General features: G+C 36.7%; 1 protein-coding gene and 1 long non-coding RNA gene across 4 annotated transcripts in view; one reads left to right on the top strand and one right to left on the bottom strand.

Moving 5' to 3' along the window:
* The window catches only part of LOC138160090 (uncharacterized), an 811,791-nt gene that overhangs the window by 444,870 nt on the left and 341,726 nt on the right, over nt 1-25,195 (bottom strand). The gene's annotated exons all lie outside the window — the stretch shown is intronic.
* Nucleotides 1-25,195, top strand: part of CPQ (carboxypeptidase Q) — a 545,251-nt gene that overhangs the window by 292,349 nt on the left and 227,707 nt on the right. The window contains 1 exon segment of the mRNA XM_069086586.1: nt 17,404-17,515. Within this exon segment, the coding sequence (XP_068942687.1) occupies nt 17,404-17,515 (112 nt within the window).

Below are 25,195 nucleotides of genomic sequence, written 5' to 3'. Positions count from 1 at the left end.
TTCCTAAGTGTCCGGCACCATTGTAAGCCCTGGGGAAATCATACAAGCAAGAAAGATAGTCCCTGCCCTCAAGAAACTTATGAGGTATAAGAGGTATGGCCCAGAAGCAATGTTTAGCAGCTGTTCATTTGATTACTGTTCTCCACGCTAGAGTATGAGGGGGTATGGGAGGGAAGAACCTGGGCTTCATGGTGTGAAATGGCTGAGAAACAGAGTGGTTGGCATGATTCCAAGTTACTTTGGGTGAATAGTTAATAATCAGAAGTCCAGGAACTCTGGGTAGGAGCTTTGAGATCTAGGTTGGAGAGGGTAGATGGAGGATAATTGTATGGTACTCTGAAGATGTTCCAGAAGTGGATGTGGATAAACTACTTTGTATCTATTTCAAAACTTTGAAATATCATGCTTAAATGTGTCGAAAAGATATGTTTCGAAAAAATAAGACTTTTTTTCATAACTCCAAGTGTCTTAGCAGAAGGCAATGTCTTTCATCTAATTCCAAACGTCAGAGCTGAATAACAGGGTATCAGTCCTGGGGAAATGGAGGTGCAATATAGTTTGTAGAGGACAGAGGATACAACAGATATCTTCTCAGAATGATAAAAGTAGAGAGGTGAGTTAAGAGGAAAGCCTTTAAAAAAAACTAGGAAAAGGTAATGCTATTGTTCCTTATTAGAAAAAAAAAGATATAGATTGTGGTGGCCAGCAAACTCAAGAAGTATAATGTGATATGGCAACTTCCCCTCAATGCAAAACAAAATAATGTAATCTTGGGCTGCATTAAATAAGGCATCTCTTAGGAATATGAAGGTGTTCATCCCATTGTACTGTGCTTCCGGTCAACTTCCTACTCTTCTCCCTGTTCTCATTCTGTTTACTGAGCATGTGACTTCTTAATCTCCTGAGTAAATTGAGGCTTGTGACTATGAGTTTCCTTTTCTCCTCTTTTCTTCATCTCAAAATGTCTTTATATCAGCTTCCTCTCTCTCCTCCTTCCCCCCAGTTTCTGATTCTGTCACTCTTCTCCTTGACAAGGTAAACCCTTCTACATGGTTCTTGGATTCCATCAGCTTTCATATTCTCCAGCAGATTGCCTCTCCTTCATCCCCCACTTCCCTAATATTTGTCAATTCTTTCCCTACTGCCTTTAAACATGCCCAAATCTTCTCCAGCATTTACAAAGAAAAACAAAGCAAAACTCTTTCACTACATCAACTCATGGAAATCAACCTGATCAACCAGCCCATACCAATCAATAAGTATTTGATGGTAAACTTGCAAAGAAGACTGAGAAGGAATGGTTAGACAGGTAAGAGGAAATTCAGGAGAGAGTAGTGTCTTGAAGTTTCAGAGAGGAGAAAATGTCCAGAGGGAGAAGGTGGTGAATAGTGCCAAAATTAGCAGATTGGTCAACTCATTTGAATTCTGAAAAAAAAAAAAGACCTAAAAAAAAAAGCGATTAAGAATTAATTTGTCCACAAGTCAAGACAATGAACAGATTGACTAATTAAGGATTGGTAACTTTGGAGAGAGCTCAAATGAATGATAATATCAGAAGTCAGATTGCAAAGAGTTGAGAAGTGAATTGAATGAGAATAAATGAAGTGGAGGCAATGAGTATAGACAGCTTATGTTTTCCCCCCTAGGAGTTTGGCAGTGAAAGGAAGGAGAGATATACGAAGTTGAGGGGATAATAACCAATTAATTCTTAATTGATAGATCTGTTGGTTGGCTTGATTTGTTAACTAATTATTTTTTTCACTACTCCTTTAATTTTTTTAGCATTCATTAAAATTTTTTTGAGTTCCCAGTTTTGTGCTTTCCTCCAGTACCTCCCCCACCCATTAAGAAAGCAAGCAATGTATCAATTATATATGGGAATCATGAAAATATATTTGAATGTTAGTCATAATGAGAAAAAAAGCAATAAAAAGCAAGAAACATTTTCAGAGAAAAAAATAAGTGTGTTTCAATCTGCATTCAGAGTTCATCAGATCTCTCTCTCTGGAGGTTGATAGCATTTTTATCGTGAGTCCTTTGGAATTGTCTTGAATCATTGACTTGATTAGAATAGCTAAGTCTTTCATAATTGATTATCATAAAAATATTGCTGCAACTGTGTACAGTCTTCTCCTGGTTCTACTCATGTCACTTTACATTACTTCATCTACCCTAAGACTTCCCAGGTTTTTTGAAACTACCCTGCTCATTATTTCTTATAGCATAGGAGTATTCCATCACAGTCATATACCACAGTTTGTTCAGCCATTCCCCAATAGATGGACATCCTCTAAATTTCTAATCCTTTGCTACCACAAAAAGAACTGCTGTAAACTTGTACAAATAGGTCTTTTCTCCTTTCTTTTGATCTCTTTGGGGTACAGACCTAGTTCTGGTATTGCTGGGTTAAAGGGTGTGTGTACAATTTTATAGCCCTTTGGGCATAGTTCCAAATCACTCTCCAGAATAGTTGGACTAATTCACAACTCTACCAACAATGCATTAGTGTCCCTAGTTTTCCATGTCACCTCCAGTATTTATCATTTATCTTTTCTGTTGTGTTAGCCAATCTGATAGGTGTGAGGTTGGTACCTCAGAATTCTTTAAATTTTTATTTCTCTAATCAATACTGATTTGGAGTATTTTAATGTGATTATTTATAGTTTTGATTTCTTCTTCTGAAAACTGCCTGCTCATATCCTTTGATCATTTATTATTTGGGGAATAGCTCTTAGTTTTATAAATTTGACTCAACCACTGGGTAGAAATTGGAAAGGAGGACAGATTTCAGCTCCAAAAGTAACTACTTCTAAATAACTGAAGCCCCTAGCCCTTGAAAGAGAGTAGCTAGTTTCATGAAATAATAAATTTCCTCTCATGATAAGTATTTGATCAGTCTTGAAGGGAGGAAAGGGAAAAGAGAGAGAGGAAGAAAGGGAGTAGGGGGCTAGAATAACTGTCTAGGTCATTGTAGAAAGAATTCATACTTAGTGTTTATATTTCTTTAAATCTTGTTTTAGCTGTAGAACTTATTAACATAAAACATATGCTAATACTAGTTGATTTTTATGTTAAGTTATTTTAACAGGTAGCTCTATTTTTTTAACCCACAATTCAATGAAAAAGCATCCTCATCCTTTCTACTTAACTACATGAGGGCACAGCAGCCTATCAGAATCCATGGCTATAAACCAGGCACTATCATTTGCCTGTGATTAAGGTAGAGTATTACCAGGTAAAGTACTTAAGAGAAAATAAAGAGCTTCCTAAGTGTTGACCTCATAAACCCAAATCTATGAAATGCCAGTAAATGCCATACTACCTTTGCTTCCACTTCCTTGATGATCATTTTAATTAACTTCAGTTTTGGAGAGGAGGAAGCTAAGGCAAAGTATTCCCAGGCTTTGTAGAGGTCTAAAATTACCTTGTCTCTCCATCACATTCTTTTTTTTTTAGTAGTCCCTCATCAACTCTCAGGGTAGAATAGCAGCTAATTTAGATTAATTTCTCTCGGGCATCTCCTCCTTCATTGCACATTATGACAGTTTTTGTATTTCAGGCTCCTTTCTTTGCCTTGTCACTGACTCATCATTTAGAGAGGGTGGGGGATAGTTGGTAGGTTTTATTTGAGATCTCTGTTAGGGGGTGACCGTTCTCCCTGCCCAACCTTGGGCTCTGCAGAAGCAGCAGCTTTCAGAATGCTCTTTGTGAGTCAAGGTACTGAACCTTTAAAAGCTAATCATCAGGTTTTAGTAGCTAATGGCTTTTGAGTCTTATGAGACTAGGAGTGTCACTTCTGGTACTCCTGAAACTCTGTCATTTAATCAAGAGCTTGGAAGTTAAGATTTATTACATTGCATTTCAAGTGCTTAAGATAGGCTGACTTCCCTCTCCCCCTATTTTATTCCTAAACTGTATGTATACACAATGTATACATTTTCTCAGATTCTCACAGAGCCTGTACAAACATCATTTGTCTAGGATAGCTATGCTAAATAGTGCCATGGGAAAAATTCTGGATTTAGCATCAAAGGAGGGACACAGAAGCAGAGGGTAATGTTAAGAAGAGGTGAATTCAAGCTCAAGATCAGGAAGAACTTGCTAACAATTGGAGCTGTACAGTGGAGAAGGAGATGGCAAACTACTCCAGTGTCTCTGCCAAGATAAGCCCAAATGAAGTCATGAAGAGTAGGACACCACTGAAAAATGACCTAATGACAACAGTGAAATGAGCTTCCTCAAGATGTGAGCTTTCTGTCTTTGGAGATTTTCAAGTAGAAGCTGAATGACTATACTGTATTAAGTTACTCTTGGGGTGTGGGTTAAATCAGCTCACCTCTTCCAGATTTAAAATTCTATGATTCTATGCTTTAGATTCCAGTCCTATCTCAACTATTTACATCCTGTGTGATTTTGAAGAAGGTATTTAATGTCCATGACCCTCAGTTTCCTCATTTGCAAAATGAAGGAGTTGGACTGGATGACATCTGAAATTCCTTCCAGCCCTAAGTCTATGGTCTTAACCGTGATAAGAGATGAGAAGGGACCAGGCTTAATATGTAAAAATAGTATTATTTTGGACAAGTATGTGCATCAATGAAATACTTAATATTTGTTGTAGTCCTTTTGTGGAGAGAGAGATGTTCATGGGAGTTTCCTCTAGAAGTTTCCAACCTTGTTCTCCCAAGAGGAAACAGAGCTTATGATCAGAAATTGTTTTAAAGTGACACAGAAAGATAAATGATTATTGTGAGAAGCATGAGGGTCAGTTAGCATTTATAAAGTACTTACAATGTGCCAGGCATTCTGCAAAGCATGAAAGCTACAAAGAAAGGTATAAATGTGGTCTTTGCTCTCAAGGGGCTCATTTTCTGGAGGAAAACGGTGGGTTACACTTAGAAAAATGGCTGTCTTTCAGGAGGACCTTGCTTCCTTTTGACTGAATTGTTAGCCCACTGTGTCAGAATCTTAGGGCTAGAAGAGTTGAGAGGGTTGTTTCTCAAGTTATAAAATTAAGTTTGTGCTAAACATAACATTATTTGATGATAATAGCTAGCATTTATATATTGCTTTAAGATTTCTAAAGAACTTTAAAAATATTATTTCAGTTTATCTTCACAATAACCCCATGAGGTAAATACTTTTATTATCCCATATTACATATGACGGAACCAAAGCAAACAGAAGTTAAGTGACCTTCCCAAGATTGCAAAGCTAGTAAGTGTCCGAGACTGCATTTGAACTCAGGTCTTCCTTACTCCAAGCCCAGCACTCTATTCACTTTTACTACCTGGATGCTAATTGTGTGACACAGGGCAAGCCCCTTAATTCCTGTTTGCCTCAGTTTTCTCAACTGTAAAATGGAGATAATAACAGCACCCTCCTCCCAAGTTTGTTGTGAGGATCAAATGATATAATATTTGTAAAGCTTAGCATGGTGCTTGACATATTATAGGCACTTAAATGCTTTTTTTCTTCCAAAGTGACCATTGATCTCTTGACTGTGGAACGTGATATTCTTGTCTCAGTCCTTAACCTTCTTAACCTGTCTGCTGCATTTGATACTGTTGACTGCTCTGTCTTCCTGGATACTCTCTCATCTCTGCATTTATTTTCATGCCACTTTTTAATCTTGGTTCTCCTCTTATCTGCCTTCCGAGTCTCTTTTGCTGTATCATTCCCTCTAATTTTGAGTGTACACTAAAGCTCTCCTGCTTCCTCTTTCTTTTCCTCCTTCTCTTTTATCTTGCTGACTTCATTCATCTCCCGAAAGTTCAGTTACCATCAATGAGACAACCAGGTTGCAGTCGGTTAGACTTGCGTTTGAGTCCTGATGTAAATGCTTACCAGCTGTGTGTCCCTGGCCAGGTCACTTAAACTCTCTCCACATCAGTTTTCTCACTTGTAAAATGAGGATATTAATAGCCCTTATTTCACAGGGTTGTTAAGAAGATCACATGAGATACTACAAACACCTTGCAAACCTTAAAGCCATATATAAGTGCTAGATACTATTATTGTTAGCTCTATGCATCTGAATTCCATATGTGTGTGTGTGCTTTTCTAGTTCTCTCCTGAACTCTTGTTCCACTTTTATGAGGAGACTATTGACTATTTCAAACTAGATGTCTCAAAGACAACTCAAACTCAATGTGTCCAGAGCAGAACTCGTGATCTTTCCCCCAAAGAAACATACCCCTTTTTGGTAAGTTCTTTATTTATGGTGAGGGTCCCACTATCATTTCATTCATCCACATTCACAACCTCAAGATCATCCTTCACACCTGTAATGTTAATGGGATTAAAATCTTCCCCATCCATCAGTAGCCCTCAGGTACAGCCCAGTAAGGGAAACTTGCTTAGGGGAGGCTTGTTTGTAGGAAGGCTTCCACATCTTTTGCTAATTTCTAATTAGGCATTGAGTTAGGAAGTTTGTGATGCCTTTTGGCTCTGAGAAGTGTATATATACTGAGTTGGTAGTTTGCTTTGGCTTACTTATGAGAAGGATTTTGTGATTCCCTGGTCGATATTCTGAGTGGCCATATGTTCAGAGCTCCCCAACTGCTCAGATGTAAAGGCTCTCTCGATCCAGGGATGTATGTAAAATGTATAGTTGATTCAGCCAAACTTAATTGTATTTTCTTTTATATGTGTGTGTGTAAATATAAAAAATAAAGCATATTATATATGATGATATATGTACATATATATAATAGTATGTAAAATATATAGTTGATGTCTGTTGGTCTTTATTTCTCTGCTTGTATTTTCTCTGAAGTTCAGGGTGCTGACGCTTCCCCTGAACTAGTGAATGTAATTGAAAAATATTGCTGACCCCTCAAACAACTGTCTTTCCTAGTAAAGGGGATCCAAGAGCCTAGACTAGCAGCATCCCGGGTATGCCAGTGTAGTCGCTGCTACACATTACTCTTGCTCATTGTACACACCCAGTCAGTTGCCGAGTCTCGTCAATTGTACTGCTTTATTTTTTTCCTTTCTTCCCTTTTCTCCATTCACAGAGTAGCACTCTAGTTCAAGTCTTTAGTTACCTACTACCTGGACAAATGCGAAGACATCTAATTGCCTTCCATACTTCAAGTCTATCCCTTCTCTAAACCCCCTTCACACAACTTCCAAAATTATATTTTTAAAGCATAGTTCTGACCAAGCCACTCCCTTACAGGGTAAGCTCCAATGACCCTCCTTCACTTCTAGGGCCCTCTTTTGGGCATCTAAACTCCTTCACAACCTAGCTTCAACCTCCCATCCCAGTCTTTTCATGTATTAGTCCTCTTACCAGACTTTGTGGGTCAGCCAGACTTAAAATCTTGCTGATTCTCATGACATCCCATCTTTTATCTCTATTCCTTTGTACAAGCTGTCTCCTATGCCCCAAATAAACCTTCTACTCACCCTTGCTTCTTAAAGCCCCAAATTTCCTTCAAAGTTTCTTTCAAATGTCACCTCTTACATGATACATATCCTGATCATGTGCCAGTGTGACCCTCACCAACTCCAATTAACTTATATTTATTTTGTGTATACACAAAATAGGTCACCCTCCTGATAAAATATAAGCCCCTTGTGGTCATAGACTGTTTAATTTTGTCTCTATACCTACAGTGCCCAAGATAGCGTCTGGCACATTTTAGAATTTAACAAATGCCTTTAGGTTGATTGAACATTCTGGTCTAATCAACCATATAAAATTTTACTCCAGGCTACAAATGACTTCCAGTATTTCAGAAACTATCTAGGTCCAAAAGGACTCTTAGACTTCTTGTAATGGAATAAAAGTTGAAAAAACCCAAACAGTAAGACTGATACGAAAAGTTGATATTCTTATATAACTTTTAAAATTATGAAGCTTTTTCATCAAAACAGCTCTATGATGTATTATTTTATAGATGAGGAAACCAAGACGTGGAGCATCAGTTCATATGATACAGGTTATACAATGCCTGAATGAATGTAGGAGCTATGATGATAGCTAGCATTCAAATAGCACTTTAAGATTTGTAATGAGCTGAATTTATGTTGCCTGATGTGATCCCCACAACAGGAGGTAGGTGTCTTTATTAGCATCATTTTACAGTGAGGAACTGAGCCTGAGAGAAGTGAGATGACTTGTCCATGGACGTACAGCTAAGTAAATGTTTGAGGAAGGGATCAGTTCAGTTCTGTCTTCCATCTAGATTCGACATTCTCTCTACTGGGTGACGCAGCTACCCTAAGAGATTAGGCTGAATCTCTAAGGTACCAGAGATAGCCAAACACCATAAGATCATAGACTTAGAGCTGGAAAAGAAACTCAGTAAGAAAGAATACAATATCCTTTCATTGAATTGTATTTTCTTTTATATATGTGTATGTAAATATAAAAATAAAGCATATTATATATGATGATATCTGTATAGATACATATATTATAGATTTTATATGTGCATATGTACATATTATATGTGGTATCTATACACAAATAGACATATACACACATATACATATGCATACACACGCACACACTACTACTACTACTACTACTACTACAAGTCCCATGGTTGCTAGGACCAGGGTGCAAGGTCTGACTCCATGCCCAGTGCCCTTTCTAGAAGCCCTCAAATTCTGTAACAAATGATTTCTATGTTATATCTTGCTCTTCTTGAGTTGTAAAGAGTCTTATGTTTTCTCTCATGTTCCTATGGAATTTAACTAAAAGGGGAGATAAAACTGAGCGTTAGTATTGTTAGCTTGATGGCATAGTGGAGAGAATACTGGACGTAGAGTCTGGAAGACCTGTTTTCAAATCATGCCTTAGATATTTACCTGGTCCCTTGGGGTCACACTTGAGGGTCACATTGGCCTCAAGGCCACAGGTTGCCCACCCCTGGTCTAAGGGAAAGGAGTTCTCTCTCTTCTTTCTCTTTTACTTTTCTCGTTCAGGAAACTAAAGGACCATTGCTGGAAGGCAGTCCTCTGGCTTCTCTCATTTTCTCATGCGGGATAGTACATCTCATTGGATGGTCACAGGGTACTCTTTTCCATTGCTTAAGAGATTATCTCCTGTTGCAGCCAGTCATTACCACTGTTCCAAACCCCACTGCCTTCATTTAATCAGAATGATTTCCTCCCACAGACATTCTCTGTTTCCCTATCCCCAAATCAATTTTTAATCCATTACAGCCATTTTTCTCTCCGAATGCTTTGCAGTCCCATTTTGTAAATCCATCAATGGCTTGGCTTTCTTGAGCCCCAGATAAATTAGGTCTCCTCATGTTTTGTCCTCATCTATCAGTTCAATAATGCACTAAGAGATTTCAACCAGGAACAGGCATGATTTTCCTTTCATGAAGCAAATCTGACTCTCTCTCCTACACATAAGAGACAGGGCAGGCTGGACAAGCCTTGCTTAGTACTTCTCACAGTAGCACCTCATCAGTCAGTGTGAGCATTTGAACAGATGGCACATTTCCTTTTGAAAGTGATAAGTGTCCTCAGGACTAGCAACACCCAAAGGCTCCTTAGCACAAAGCTTCGAGATAAGGAATCAATTGGATGAGGAATGTCCCAGTGTTGCTATGTAGGAGTTGGACACAATTTTCTATTGGGAGGCCTATTTCTGTTCCACAGACATCTTCCTAATGTTTGCATAGGGAAATATTTGTTTAAACTAAGCCACATTTGTCTATGCTGAGTAGGAACCCAAATATATTCATCAACAGTTTCTTGCAAAGAAATTGCATGTAGTGTAGTGGATAGAGTATTGGCTTTGAAATGAGGGGATCTGGGTTCAAATTCTACTTGTGAGTTAGGTATAATTTCTACCACTAGGGAGAGTGAGGATGGTAGATTTCTTACTGAGTTGCAGTAGGGCTAAATAAAGCTCATCAGGGTCTGAATTATCTTGCACCAATATAGTCAGCCATGGGAAGCTGAATGCCCAAGAAAGGGTGAATCACTTAGGCTGGAAATAGAAAGGGTCATAACACTCATTCTAATCTGTAGTGGGATTGAAGCTAAGGGAGATAGGGAAACCTACTTTCAAAAAAAAAAATCCAGTTCTTATGCTTAGTACACTTGTGATCTTCGCCAAATGTCTCTCAACCTCAGTTTCCTGATTTTGAAAACTAAACAATCCATGCCCTCTAAGAGCATAATTCTAACAAGGGAGACAGCATGTGCACATGCATGCATATATATGCATGCATATGTATATATAGAGATCTATGTGTGTGCATATAGGTTGCAGTATGTATATATGTATATGTGTGTATGTATATGTATATACATGTAATCACATTAAAGGTCATTTGGTGATGGAAGATACTAGTATCTGGGAAGATAAGAAAGGCTATATATACATATATATGTTCAGTTTTGAAGAAAATTAGGGATTCTAGAAGATAAAGTTAAGAAGGAAATAAATTTCAGGTATGAGGCATAATCAGTTCAAAGTTATAGAGAAGCATCACATGTAAAGAACAGTAAATGGGCCATTATGTCCATCTGTTCCTATGAGTTATAGAGAGTCACTGGAGTTTATTGAATAGGAAGTGGAGGTTAGGAGAAATACACAATCAGAGCTGAGCTTAAAGGAAAATCACATTGGTGGTTATTTGTTGGATAGATTGAGACAGGGAGAGATTTGAGACAGAAACCAAATAGGAAACTATTGCAATAATCCAGGTGAAAGGTGATGATAGTCTGAACTTGGATGTTCTCTTTGTAGGAAGAAACCAGAGGACAGATGTGAGAGATATTGTGGAAGTAGAAACAAGAAGATTTAGCAACTGGTTGTTTGGAGATGTCTGATGAGTAAGAGTGAAGAGTCAAGGATGGAACCTTGACAACAGGAGAGTGCATGACTCAGTGGCTAGAGTTCAGGACTTGGAGACAGGAAGACCTTGGTTTGAATGTTGTGACATTAGCTGACGCTAGCTGTATGACCATGGGAAAGTTACTTGATTTCTCTGAGCCAAAAGAATCTCTCTAAGACTTCATTACTAAATTATAGATAGGTTATGAATGTGTGTGTTGCTTTTCCTAGGCTGCTGTTTTTGCTTTATATCACTTCATATGTCTCACCATATTACCTTGCCTTCTTCATATTTGTTGTTTCATGGTACCATATCTAAATCTATACATGTGTGTGTGTGTGTGTGTGTGTGTGTGTGTGTGTGTGTATCTCCAGATTTATGGTTTCATCAACAGAGGGAATTCCCAGCTTGGAAAATCCCTCTGTAGCTGATAACTTCTCTGGAACTTAAAGTCTTGAAAAAGTCGGCTGGGGCATGGAGAGGAATAATGACTTGACCTTGATTGAAGTCACATAGCTAGTATGTGTAAGGGCAGGACTTGAACCCAAGGCTTCCTGAATCTAAACCCAAAAGTCCAACCACTATCACATGCTGCATCTCAAGATTTATATTTTTTAATTTATACAGCCGTTTCCTAATTGTTGGACATAGAGGTTGTTTTCAGTCTTTTTTCTATGAAAGAGCAGCTCTGACTGTTTCTGTGTAGCTATTTCTTCTTTCCCTTTTAATAACATCTTTAGATTTTTTTTTTCAAACTAGTTCTTCCCCATTAAAATGGTCTCTGTAACAGTGGGATGCAATGAAAACTGGCATGGAATTATAGTCCTCAGTGGGGCCTGGCGAGGTCACCTTATCCTCTTAGTCATTTCTTTCCTTTCAGGCTTCTATTCTAAACATGAAATGATCCTATTTTAAAAATCTTATAAGTAATAGGCTTCTCCATCTTCCATTGTTATGCAATCCTATGATTAGCCACCTCCCTCTGGAAATTTTTCCCTTTATGAAACCTAAATTCTTGTTGCTATAGTTTAATCCCCTTTTCTTTGTTCTTATTCTCAGCTATTCGCCATCTACAGAGTACCCCATCAAATTTAAAAACCATTACTAGACCATTCTTCAGCCTGTTCCATCCACAGGCTCAATAAGCTGAGTTCTTTCATCTTTTCTTTTCCTTTATAGTTCATAGTCTTCAGCCTTTTACTGTTCTTCATTGTTAGGAATTTAAGGATTTCCCCTGTGGTCTGGGAAATGCGTCATCACTTGGATCTCATAGTATAAATAACCCTTTTTTACCTCCTGAAATGATCCAATTCAATATGATCAAAGTAGTCAGTCTGGGGGAAAACAATCAAGGACACCTGGTTTTCCAATTTCTAGTCCATAATAGAATGTATGTAAAAAAGAATATTCTCCAATAAAATGTAACATCTTCTGGATTTCAAAGCTCTTCACAATCCATTCTGCCCCCACCCCGTCTAGTCTTTTTATGCCTTATGCCCCAGTGTGTATTTGTGGGTCAGTGACATTGACATCTTTGCTACTCCTCAAACAAGACTCTAGGCATCTTCACTGGCTGTTTCCCATTCATGGAATGCTCTTCTCCAGGTCTCAGCTAAAATGCCATCTCCTACAGGAAGCCTTTCCCAACCCCTTTTAATTGTAGTTTCTTTCCTCTCTTGACTATTTCCTATTTAGCCTCTATCTAGCTAATTTATACATAATTGTCTCCACCATTAGGTTGTGAGTTACGTGAGAATGGGGACTATAATTCACCTTTCTTTGTAGGTTCAGCACTTAGCAGTGTCTGTTACACAGGAGGTATTTAATAAACATTTATTATCTAACCATCTTACTGATTGACATTGTTTAGCAAATATTCTCCTTCTCCATAGTGCATCCAGGAGGTCATAGTCATAGTTATAAATCTGTGTAAATAGCAAAATCTGAGATACAGAATATTAAAAGCCAGGTGTGAAGATCAGTTAGTCAAGCACCAAAATCCTATGAAGACTTTTTTTTCAAGCATTTCTGACTTCTTGTTACATGTGGTTTGGCATGGGTGACCACAATCAACTCCGTGAGGTCCTAAGCTAGTGTATGTTGGAAATAAATGTCAAACATAAATGAGATTAGTAATAAGAGAGGGCCACACAGTTTGATCCTTGACCAGGAGCAAATTAGACAAAAATGGGAATGATGATGGGAGTTTAGGGACAGGAATCTAATAAAGAAGAGAAGGATAGTACTTCTTCTGTTCAATTTTTGATGGTTCTGGAGAAGGTGGCCGCATTTATGCTTCACTTGGTCATAAAAAGAATTTGTATTAAGCAAAATAATGTAGGTCTCCTAACAGACTTGACTATTACTTTTTTTAAAAATTTTTGGTCTTTATTAATTTGTTTGTTTGTTTTTAGTTTACAAGATTCAGTTCCACAAATCCTCGAGTTTCAAATTTTCTCTCCCTCCCTCCCCTCTCAGCTCCCCCTCACCATGGTGGCATACAATTAAGTATAGGATCTGCAAACACTTTCATGTTAGACATTTGACTATTGACTTATACAGTGTTAAAACTGTAAGGGATCTTAAATATCTTAACTCACTTTATAGATGAGGCCTGTTGAGATGAAATTAATTGCTCTAGAATAAATCATAAAGTGGGTTAGTTGTAGTGGCAGCTCCAAAATTCAAATCTCATGGTCCACATGGTATAGCACATTTTTTCCACATCTCACTACCATTCAGTTATATCATTGGAAACTTAAACTTTGAACAGAAGATATTGGATATTTAATCTGTTATTTAGGCCTCTGGCCTCCTAAAATTTCTATTTAAAAGTCCAAATCTCCATGTAATATTTTTTTTTAACAGTCTAGACTTCTTCCAATTGCTCCACGCGTCTCTAAAGCTGCAGGAAAGTGAAAGTATTGGTCATATCCCATTAGAACAAAAACCTCTGCATGGTGAAAAGAAGGACACACATCAGCAAATAGCCCACTTATTTTCAGAAGTGTTTCAATGCACTAAAATTTCTATACAACAAAAGAATATTGATCATTCCTTGAAAGTCACTCTAATGATATTTGCCCTATATTATCCCAAGAAGAGTGTCAAGATTTAGATAAAATGAGAATATCCTATGTTTAACTTAGATTCCTATGTCCCATTATTATGACTGCTTTCCTTGTGGCTAGCTAATATTAAGTCTGTGAGCTCTAAATCCTTTCCTGTATCTTCACATGTTGCCACTTGTTTGCTCATTGTGTCCTTAAAAAATTCCTCAGTTGTGCTGTCATACACTCACCTGTAACAAGATTCTGATCACTTTGATAATTTATTCAGAATTCTAATCTAGTCCTCCAAGTCTAACCTCATTTCCAGATTGGGGTCCTTTGCAAATGTCCTCATCATTACCTGTGTCAGAATTCATTTATCTGTAGGCAAGCAGTTGCAATGCAAGTCTCATTTATTGCATTTGTCTAATATTAAGTTTATAGTAAACCATTAATAAAAATAGTAATAGCTGACCCTTAAGGCCTCTTTCCCCATAAGTGAAAACCTCAAAGATTTACAAAGTGCTTTACAGACATAGCATCATAAGGTATCTCTGAGGCCATCTTGTTTCAGCCATTATCAAGATGCCCCTTTACATCGTCCCCTAAAAGTCATCATCCATCATTTGCTTAAAGACCTCAGTGAAGGGAGGCCAACACACTATCTTCTGAAGCAACCCATTCTTCATTCATTCTAAAAAATTTATTAAGCACCTGTCAGGCACTGTGCTAAGCTCTGGAGGCACAAAAAGAGTTAAGAGATGGTCCCTGCCCTCAAGCAGCTTAGAGTCAAACTAGAGGAATCCATTCAACTTTAAGTTCTAATTGTTAACTTTTTTCCATACAACTAGTTACCTTATGTGAGAACATAACAATTCCTATGTGAATATAACTATAGTTAATATTGTGTTGCTTTTACAGATGAGAAAACTGAGGCACTGAAATGTTCAGGGCCTTGCCCATGGGCACATAGCTGGTATCAGAGGTGGAATTTGAACCCAGGTTTTATCATACTCCAGGTCCAAAGATTTTTATCTAATCCATTCCTTGTTATCTCCAGTATTTCTATTCATTATTCTACTGTCCAGATGAAGGATAAAGATGCTACAGAAACAGCAAAGACCAAACTATATAGAATGTACCTTGGTTTCCTGAATCTTTTGTCTTTTTTGACTATATTTCTACTTCCAATTTTATATTTAATCCTGTATAGGATTTTATTTTGGGGAGTGGAGGGGGAAAAGACATTTTGGAAAAAATTATCAAGAAGTACCATTTACCAATCCATAAAACCTTATGCCGAATAAAGGAAAGAAGCAGAATTAACTTTTCTTCTATTCTTTAAAAATAAAATCCTGATCTAAGTAAAAGTTCATTCAGAAAAAAATGTTAAAGTCTTTTCCACTCCAGTGTTCCTTTTAATTGTGTCAAGTCGGGGATTGTAAGAGAGATGAGAATGCCAACTGATTAGAATATCATCCCAAATGGAATTACACCATTTTTTCAATCAGAGTTTCCTGTTGTTGCAATATGTGTTCATTCTTTCTCTGGGGTCAAAGGAATCATTCCTTCTGGGTCAGCTCCATGGCTATGTAGGGGAACAGTGTAATAGCCACATATAACAACAAAGAAAGAGGACTTTGGTTTTGTCTATGCAGACAGAGACAAGAGAGGAAAGGAATTCAGTTCCTTCTTAAAGGCATCCAGTCAAGATAATTCATCTGAAAGACCTCTGTTAGCCTTAATTATCGAGATAATTAGTCCAACTCCACTTGGCAGTTGTTCAGAATTTATCCACACACACAAAAACAGCTTCAGGTGGAAACTTTTTATATTTTCTAAAATTACTAATTTTTTTAAAATCACAAAACATGATTATTTTAAAACCACAGAAATTCTACCTTTTAGAGGATGATTTTATCTCAAGGCTTATTTAATAAGCAAGTTAATTTAAGTATTATATGGACTGGAGTCAGGAATACTTCAGTTTGTCTGTCTTCCCCCAGACACTTACTAGTTCTGTGATCCTGAGTAAGTCACTTAATTTCTTAATGCCTCAATTTTCTCATTTGTAAAATGAGGGAGCTGGACAGGAAATCTTATGAAAGTCTTTCCTGTTGTAAATTTTTTTGGATCATAAGACCGTAGGTTTAGAGCTAGGAGGGGCTTTGGAAACTATTTAGTCCAACCCCCACATCTTTTTTTTTCCTTTTGTTAAAAAAAAACATTTTTAATTTATGGAATAAAACAAGTATTTCCATAGTACAGTACAATAAAAAAATGATTGCCCATGAAATTTACAACAAAATTATCATATAAATTCCATTTTTTTATTCCCTTTACCCTCTCCATTCAAGAGATCATAGAGATATATGTGCGTGAGACACAATACATATGTGTATATATGTATATATGTGTGTGTATAGATATGTGAAATTATTGTAAGCATACTTCTACTTCTCAGTTCTTTCTCGGGATCTAATAGATAGCATATTTCTTCATATGTCCTTCATAGTTAATTTATATATTTATAATAGTCAAGATAATTTATTTTCTCAGTCATTATTAAAACAATATTGCTCTTACTGTATACAATATTCACTTGGCTCTGCTCCTTTCACTCTTCATTATTTTGACAAGTCTTTCCATGTTTTTTTTCTAAAATCACTGTGCATATCCCACAATCATATATTTCTTATAACACAATCATATTACAGTATGTTCATCCATTCCCAACTGCTGATGAAGCCCAAAGAGGATGGACAACTTGCCCATGGTCACACAGGTAACTAGTGAGTGATCTAGAATTAGGACTGAGGTCCTTGATTCTAAATAGAGTGTTCCATGTACTGTATCAAGAGGCATCATATACACCAATCAATTGTCAGAAATTTATTAAGCACCTACTTTAAGTGGCAGGAACTGGAATAGGCTCTGGGAATATGAAGATAGTAAATTTAAAAATCCCTGCTAACAAGAGAATTAAGTAAGTCATTCCTAAATGAAGGCAAGAAGAGGTCATGGGATCATAGATTCAAAGGTGGATGGAACTTTAAACAGCAGAACTGGAGAGGACTTCAGGATCCACCCCCTTCATTTCAAAGATAGGGAAACAGACCCAGAGAAGTTAAGTGACTACTCAGAGTCTTAGAGGTTAAGATAAGCAAGCATCTTTCCTACTATACTCATAACAAGGTTCCTTCTCTACCCAGCTGGAGGTTATGTGTCTCCCTCCAAGGTAGCCCATCTGGCAATAACATAACTAATAAGTATCTGAGGAAAGATTTAAATACAGATGTTCCTGACTCTTATTCTTACTATCTATCCATGATACCATTGTCGGGGGCGAGGGGGGAGGTTGGAGGAGAGGCACCACAGGAGGTGGAGAATTGCCTTTGTAAATTCTCTTGTGTCTAATGTATTTATAAGTTTTCTTTTAACACATTTTGTAAAGAGAATAATTAAAATCCAAATAGTAAGTGCCATTTTTTTTCTTTTTACATTTGGCAAATTAATGTCTCTGTATTTGTATTTTCTAGGTTGTCCTGGTCAGTGGACATCTGGACAGCTGGGATGTTGGTCAGGGAGCCCTTGATGATGGCAGTGGAGCATTTGTGTCATGGGAAGCCCTCTCTCTTATTAAAGATCTGGGTAAATATTTATAAAGTTGTTAACTGAGGTGGAAGTATTTCAAGAGTGGTGTTTTTTTTTTTTAATTTGTTGTTGTTGTTCATTGGTGTTTTAGCTCTAGGCACAAGCCATGTGGTTGAATGTTGGTTCCCTTGTGTTTGCAAAGCCTCCAGAAGGTCATGCATTTCCCTATCACTGGTTTCCTAGAACAGACTAATCATGTATCTTTAAGAGTGAAGTCCTAAATTGTATTCCAGACACTAAAGTACTATATAGACTAATCATCATGAAATATGAGCATGCCACTGTAACTAAAACAATCTCGTCATTATCTCTGGTTGACATCTCTGCTGAACTAATGAGGTTATGATTTCTGTGAGGAAATAGGGGGATTGGTTTAACCCTTAAGACCAGTATGGCCCTGTTCAGTTGTAGGAAAACTTTATTTTTGTCTAGATTTTAGTCTAGTCCTGTGCATGGAAGCAGCATTCTCAATCACAGAATTCAAAGAACAGCCCAAGTGCCGAAGGTGGTATCCATGAGTCACTGCATTGAAGCCAGCAAGGCAGATTACAATACCCACCTTAGCTATGTCTAGACTTGGAAGTTAGGAGGGGAGAAGAATTAAACAATTGTATTGTAATGAACACCTTTATAAGTACAAGACAGAGGTGTTTCTATTGTAAGGGCCAGAAGGGATGGTTCTCCTGGGACTGAGAGCTTTCTGTTCTATTAAAGAAATACTGCTGTAGTCATCTCCAGTGGGAGTTGAACTTTTTACCTTTCATTGGCTGTGGTCTTTGAATTAGTAGTGTACCATGGCACTCTGGGATTGCCTGAAGTTTTAATTGTTTTGTTATTTTGTAGGGAAGATCATGGGATCATAAATTTAGAGTTGGACGAGTCCAACCCTTCATTTTGAAGCTAAGAAAACTGAGGTCCAGAGTGGTTAAGTGACTTGCCCAAGGTAACACAGGTAGTCAGAGTCAGAGCTGGGATTTCAACCCAAGACTTCCAAAGTCAAACTCATTGCTCTTTCCAGTGCTCCAAAGAAATGGAAAATACTGTCTGTTTTTATATCACAGTCATATCCGGATATGTCTAATGTATGGTGTATACTTGTAGCTCAGTTATCATGACATATGCTAACGAGTGTGGTGAAAACACATATATTTCTTACATTTCTCCCTTCATGAAATCAAGACTTTATTAATCAAAGCACACACACCTGAGAACAAGCTAAGAACAAACTACTAATTTAAGTCTCAGAGGTTAAGATAAGTAAGTATCTTTCCTACTGTGCTTATAACAAGGTTCCCTCTCTTCCCAGCTGGAGGTTGTGTGTCTCTCTCCAAGGTAGATCATCTGGTAAGTTTCTGTCAGTCAGTCAGTCAACATTATCCTCAAATATGAACTTGCTTGAGTCTCAAGTTCAGGAAATGCCATAGTCACATCTTAGGCTAGGGTCTCCAGGTTTTTATGCTTCTATCCATGGGTATTTCTAAGTGTTGTTGTTTTTTAAAGCTGCATAATTTGTTTCGTAGTTTACTTCATAAATTAATGATAAAGTTGCTTGTAATATTTTTTCATTGGTGATCTGTCTTATCAAAGGGTCCACATATGTTTATCAATTGTTTAAGAACACATACATATTGTTTATTACATCATACCATACAAGTACTTATCTTACTGTTGAAGAACAACTTATATAAAAATAACTTATTCCAAATAACCCAGTGCCAAAATGGGAACTTAAGATAAAATGAAGTCAGTTATTTGAAACTGATAAACTTATTACTACTATATCATTAAAGTACTAAAACTTATTCTTACTAAACTATATCACTCCCTCTCTTCCTCCACAAATTTAGCCCTTGTTGCTCGTAAAACAGAAAGATAATTAAGTAACTATAACTTACTCAATAATAGAATCTAACAATGGGTACAGTGTTCTGTTCCTCTAGCCTTCTGTCTCTCTGATGAGATCTAGAAAGGAGGCATGTTTCGTTATTTCTACTCTGGGGAAAATAAAGTGTAAAATATCTCACTGGAAAAACAACTGACCTGGAGAACAGATGCAGGAGAGATAACTTAAGAATTATTGGTCTACCTGAAAGCCATGATGAAAAAAGCATCCTGGACAACATCCTCCAAGAGATTGTGAAAGAAAACTGTCCTGCAGTCCTAGAATCAGAAGGTAAAATAGTTATTGAAAGAATTCACCAGTCTCCTCCTGAAAGAGATCCCAAATTGAAAACTCTGAGAAATATAGTAGCCAAATTCCAGAATTACAAGATTAAGGAGAAAATATTGCAAGCAGCCAAAAAGAAACAATTAAAATATTGTGGCATTACAGTAGGGGTTACACAGGACCTAGCAGCTTCTACATTAAAAGATCAGAGGGATTGGATATTTAGTAAGGCAAAAGATCTAGGGCTACAACCAAGGATTATCTACCTGGAAAAACTGAGCATAATCTTTCAGGCAAGGAGATGGTCATTTAATGAAATAAGGGACTTCCAGACTTTCCTGAAAGAATCCAGAGCTCAATGGAAAATTTGATCTCTGATTACAAGACTCAAGAAAGGCATAAAAAGGTAAACAAGGAAAACACTCACACATACACTCATGCACACATGCACATAACTTGGGATGCAATAAGAGCAAACTGTTTACATCCCTATATGAGAAGCTGATAATTGTCAATATCAAAATGTATATGATTATCATGACCTTTAAAAGGGTTATACATAAAGGGTGTGGGTATAAATGAACAAATCTGATGATAAAAAAAACCTTATTAAGGGGGTCAAATTGATTGTAATGGGATAAAAGGAAAGGATGAGGCAGAAAAAGGTAAAATATACAATATGAAGAGGCATAAAACACTATAGTAGAGGGGAAGGAAAGAGGGAGAGGAATATCATTTGAACATTATTCTCACTGGTTCTGGTTCAAAGAGGGATCAACATAATCAGTTAAGTTTAAGATTCTAACGTGAAAAGACACAAAAACTCATTAAATAGAGGGAAAGGAGGGAGGGAGAGGAGCACTGTATGAAATTTATGCTCATTTGTTTGGGGTCAAAGGGGGAATAACATATTCTGATAAGTATAAAAATCTATTGTGTCATAGGCATTAGGAGGGTAAGGGGGAATAAGAAAGGGGAATTAGAAGGGAGCGAAATAGTAGTAAGGGGAGAGGGTAGGTAAAGAAGGCAGGGCCACAGGGAGGGAACACTGAGGGGATGGTGGTAAAAAGGAAAACCCTTAAGGAGGAGAAGGGAGAAGGAAGAAACAAAAACATAAGCAGAGGAAGGAATAGGATGGAGGGAAAGAGATAGTAATTGTTACTGTGAATGTAAATGGGATGAACTCTCCCATAAAACAGAGGCAGATAGCTGAATGGATTAAAAACTGTAATCTTACAATATGCTGTCTACAAGAAACACATCTGAAACAAAGAGATACCCACAGGGTAAAGGTAAAAGGCTGGAGTAGAATATATTATGCTTCAGCTAAAATAAAAAAAACAGGGATAGCAATCCTTATCTCAGATAAAGCAAAAATAGATATAATTAAAAGAGATAAGGAAGGAAACTATATCCTGCTAAAAGGCACCATTGAAAATGAAGCAATATCATTACTTAACATATATGCACCAAGTGGTGTAGCATCAAAATTCCTAGATAAGTTAAGGGAATTAGAGGAAGAAATAGTAAAACTGTACTAGTGGGGGACCTTAATCTCCCCCTTTCTGAACTTGATAAATCTAACCTCAAAATAAGCAAGAAAGAAGTTAATAGAATAGAAGAGACAAATAGAATTTTAGAGAGGCTAGATATGATACATGTCTGGAGAAAAATGAATGGGGATAAAAAGGAATATACTGCAGTTCATGGCACATACTCAAAAATTGACCATGTACTAGGGCATAAAAACCTCACAATTCAGTGCAGAAAGGCAGAAATATTAAATGCATCTTTCTCAGATCACGATGCAATAAAAATCACATGCAATAAAGGGCTATGGAAAGATAGACTAAAAAATAATTGAAAGAATGAGTGGGTCAAACAAGAAATTATAGAAATAATCAGTAACTTCATTCAAGAGAATAACAATAATGAGACAGTCACATACCAAAATTTGTGGGATGCAGCAAAGGCAGTTCTTAGGGGAACTTTTATATCCCTGAGTGCATACATGAATAAATTAGAGAAAAGGGAGGTCAGTGAATTGGGCATGCAATTGAAAAAGTGAGAAGAACAACAAATTGAAAATCCCCAATTAAATACTAAATTACAAATACTGAAAGCCAAAGGAGAGATTAATAAAATTGAAATTAAGGAAACTATTGAATTAATAAATAAAACTAAGATCGGTTATATGAAAAAAACAATAAAATTGAAAGACCCTTAGTCAATATGATAAAAAAAAGAAAACCAAATTATGAGTATCAAAAATGAAAAGGGTGAATCTACCTCCAATGCAGAGGAAATCAAAACAACAATTAAGAATTATTTTGCCCAATTGTATGCACATAAATTTGACAATCTTAGTGAAATGGATGAATATTTATAAAAATATAAGTTGCCCAGAATAACTGAAGGGGAAGTAAATTACTTAAATAAACCCATCTCAGAAAAAAGAAATTGAACAAGCCATCAGTGAACTTCCTAGGAAAAAATCTCCCGGGTCAGATGGATTTACTAGTGAATTCTATCAAACATTTTTTAAAAAACAAAATTGATCCAATACTCTACAAACTATTTGGGAAAATTAGTGAAGATGGAGTCCTACCAAATTCTTGTCATGACACAAATATGGTACTGATACCTAAATCAGGAAGAGATAAAACAGAGAAAGAAAATTATAGACCAATTTCCTTCATGAATATAGATGCAAAAATTCTAAATAAAATATTAGCAAAAAGACTGCAGTAACTTATCACAAGAATAATACACTTTGATCAGGTAGGATTTATTCCAGGAATGCAAGGATGGTTTAATATTAGGAAAACCATCAGTATAATTGATCATATCAACAATAAAACTAGCAGAAACCACGTGATCATCTCAACAGATGCAGAAAAGGCTTTTGACAAAGTACAACATCCATTCCTATTAAAAACCCTAGAAAGTATAGGAATAAATGGAGTCTTCCTTAAAATAATGATGAGCATCTATTTAAAGCCATCAGCAAGTATTATATGTAAGGGGGATAAACTAGAAGCATTTCCAATAAGATCAGGGGTGAAACAAGGGTGCCCACTATCACCCCTCTTATTCAGTCTGGTACTAGAAATGTTAGCAGTAGCACTTAAAGAAGAAAAAGAAATCAAAGAAATCAAATTAGGCAAAGAAGAGACCAAGGTATCACTCTTTGCAGATGATTTGATGCTATACTTAGAGAATCCTAGAGAATCAAGTAAAAAAACTACTTGAGACAATAAATAAATTTGGCAAAGTTGCAGGATATAAAATAAACCCACATGAATCCTTGGCATTCCTCTATATTACTAATGAAATTCAACAGCAAGAGATAGAAAGAGAAATCCCATTTAAAGTTACTGTAGACATTATAAAATATTTGGGAATCTACCTGCCAAAACAAACCCAGGACCTATATGATCACAACTACAAAACACTTTTCACACAAATAAAATCAGATCTAACTAATTGGAAAAACATCAATTGCTCATGGCTGGGTCAAGCTAATATAATAAAAATGACAATTTTACCTAAATTAAATTATATATTTAGTGCCATACCAATCAATTTACCAAAAGAATACTTTATAGAACTAGAAAAAATAGTAACAAAATTCATTTGGAAGAACAAACAGTCCAGAATATCAAGGGAATTAATGAAAAGAAATGCTAGGGAAGGTGGACTAGCTATACCAGATTTTAATCTGTATCATAAAGCAACAGTCATTAAAACTAGTTGGTACTGGCTGAGGAATAGAATAATGGATCAATGGAATAGATTGGGCACACGAGACTCAGCAGTCAATGACTATAGTAATCTATTGTTTGATAAACCTAAAGACCCCAATTTTGGGATAAGAACTCACTATCTGACAAAAACTGCTGGGAAAACTGGAATATAGAATGGCAGAAACTGGGCATAGACCATTGTCTAACACCATATACCAAAATCAAGTCTAAATGGATGCATGATCTAGATATAAAGGCTGATACTGTAAGCAGTCTCAGAAAGCAAAGAATAGTTTACCTGTCAGATTTGTGGAGAGGAGAACACTTTATTACCAAACAAGAATTAGAGAGCATTATAAAATGCAAAATGATTAATTTTGATTACATGAAATTGAAAAGCTTCTGTACAAACAAAGCCAATGAAACCAAGATTAAGAGGGAAGTGGGAAATTGGGAAAGAATTTTTACAACCTGTGCCTCTGATAAAGGACTCATTTCTAAAATATACAGAGAATTGAGTCAAATCTATAAGAATACAAGTCATTCCCCAATTGATAAATGGTCAAAGGATATGAATAGGCAGTTTTCAGAGGAAGAAATTAAAAATATCTATAAGCATATGAAAAAATGTTCTAAATCACTATTGATTAGAGAAATGCAAATCAAAACAACTCTGAGATACCACATCTCACCAATCAGATTGGCTAAGATGACAAAACAGGAAAATGACAAATGTTGGAGAGGATGTGGAAAAATTGGAACACTAATGCATTGCTTGGTGGAGTTGTGAACTGATCCAACCATTCTGGAGAGCAATCTAGAATTATGCCCAAAGGGCTATAAATAATTTCATACCCTTTGACACAACAATACCACTTCTAGGGTTGTATCCCAAAGAGATCATAGAAGTGGAAGACCCATATGTACAAAACTATTTATGGCAGCTCTTTTTGTGGTGGCAAAGAATTGGAAATTAAGGGGGTACCAATTATTGGGGAATGGCTGAACAAGTTGTGGTATATGAATGTAATGGAATACTATTGTGCTATAAGAAACAAGGAGCAGATGGACTTCATATTTACCTGGAGAGGCTTTTACAAACTGATGCTAAGTGAGAAGAATAGAGCCAGGAGAAATTTGTACACAATTACAAACACAACGTATGTTTGACGACCAACTGTGATAGACTGGGCTCTTCTCATCAATGCAGGGTTATATGTTAATCCCAAAAGACTCATGATGGAGAGAGATGTCTACATCCAGAGAAAGAAGTAGAAAGAACTGAGTTTGAAACCAGATTGAAGCAAACTACCTGATCTTTTTCTTTTTCTTGTTTCATTTTGTTTCCTCTTCCCCATTGTTCATTCCATCTGATACAATCTTCCTTTATAACCTGACTAATGTCTAATGTGAAAGTATTTGCAGATCCTATATTTGATTGTATGCCATCATGGTGGGGGGGTGGGAGAGGGAGGGAGGAGGGGAGAGGGAGGGAGGAAGGGAGAGAAAATTTGAAAGTCAAGGAATTGTGGAACTGAATCTCGTAAACTAAAAGTAAATAAACAAATTAATGAAGACCAAAAAAAAAAAAAAAAAAGAAATTCCCTGAATATCCTGTATTTTCCTGCCTCCATGCCTTTGCCTTCCTGAAATCTGTTATGTGTCCCATATATGCCTTTTGAAATCCTACCCATTCTTTAAGACCTTTAAGACTCAATTTCCATCTCCACCAGGAAGTCTACCCAGATCCCTCAGGCAGAATTG

This window comes from Petaurus breviceps, unplaced genomic scaffold (assembly GCF_028583685.1).
Source record: "Petaurus breviceps papuanus isolate PSGF00001 unplaced genomic scaffold, PetGlider_PUasm1.0 179, whole genome shotgun sequence".
NCBI lineage: Eukaryota > Metazoa > Chordata > Mammalia > Diprotodontia > Petauridae > Petaurus > Petaurus breviceps.
This window is presented reverse-complemented; position numbering and strand designations above follow the sequence as displayed.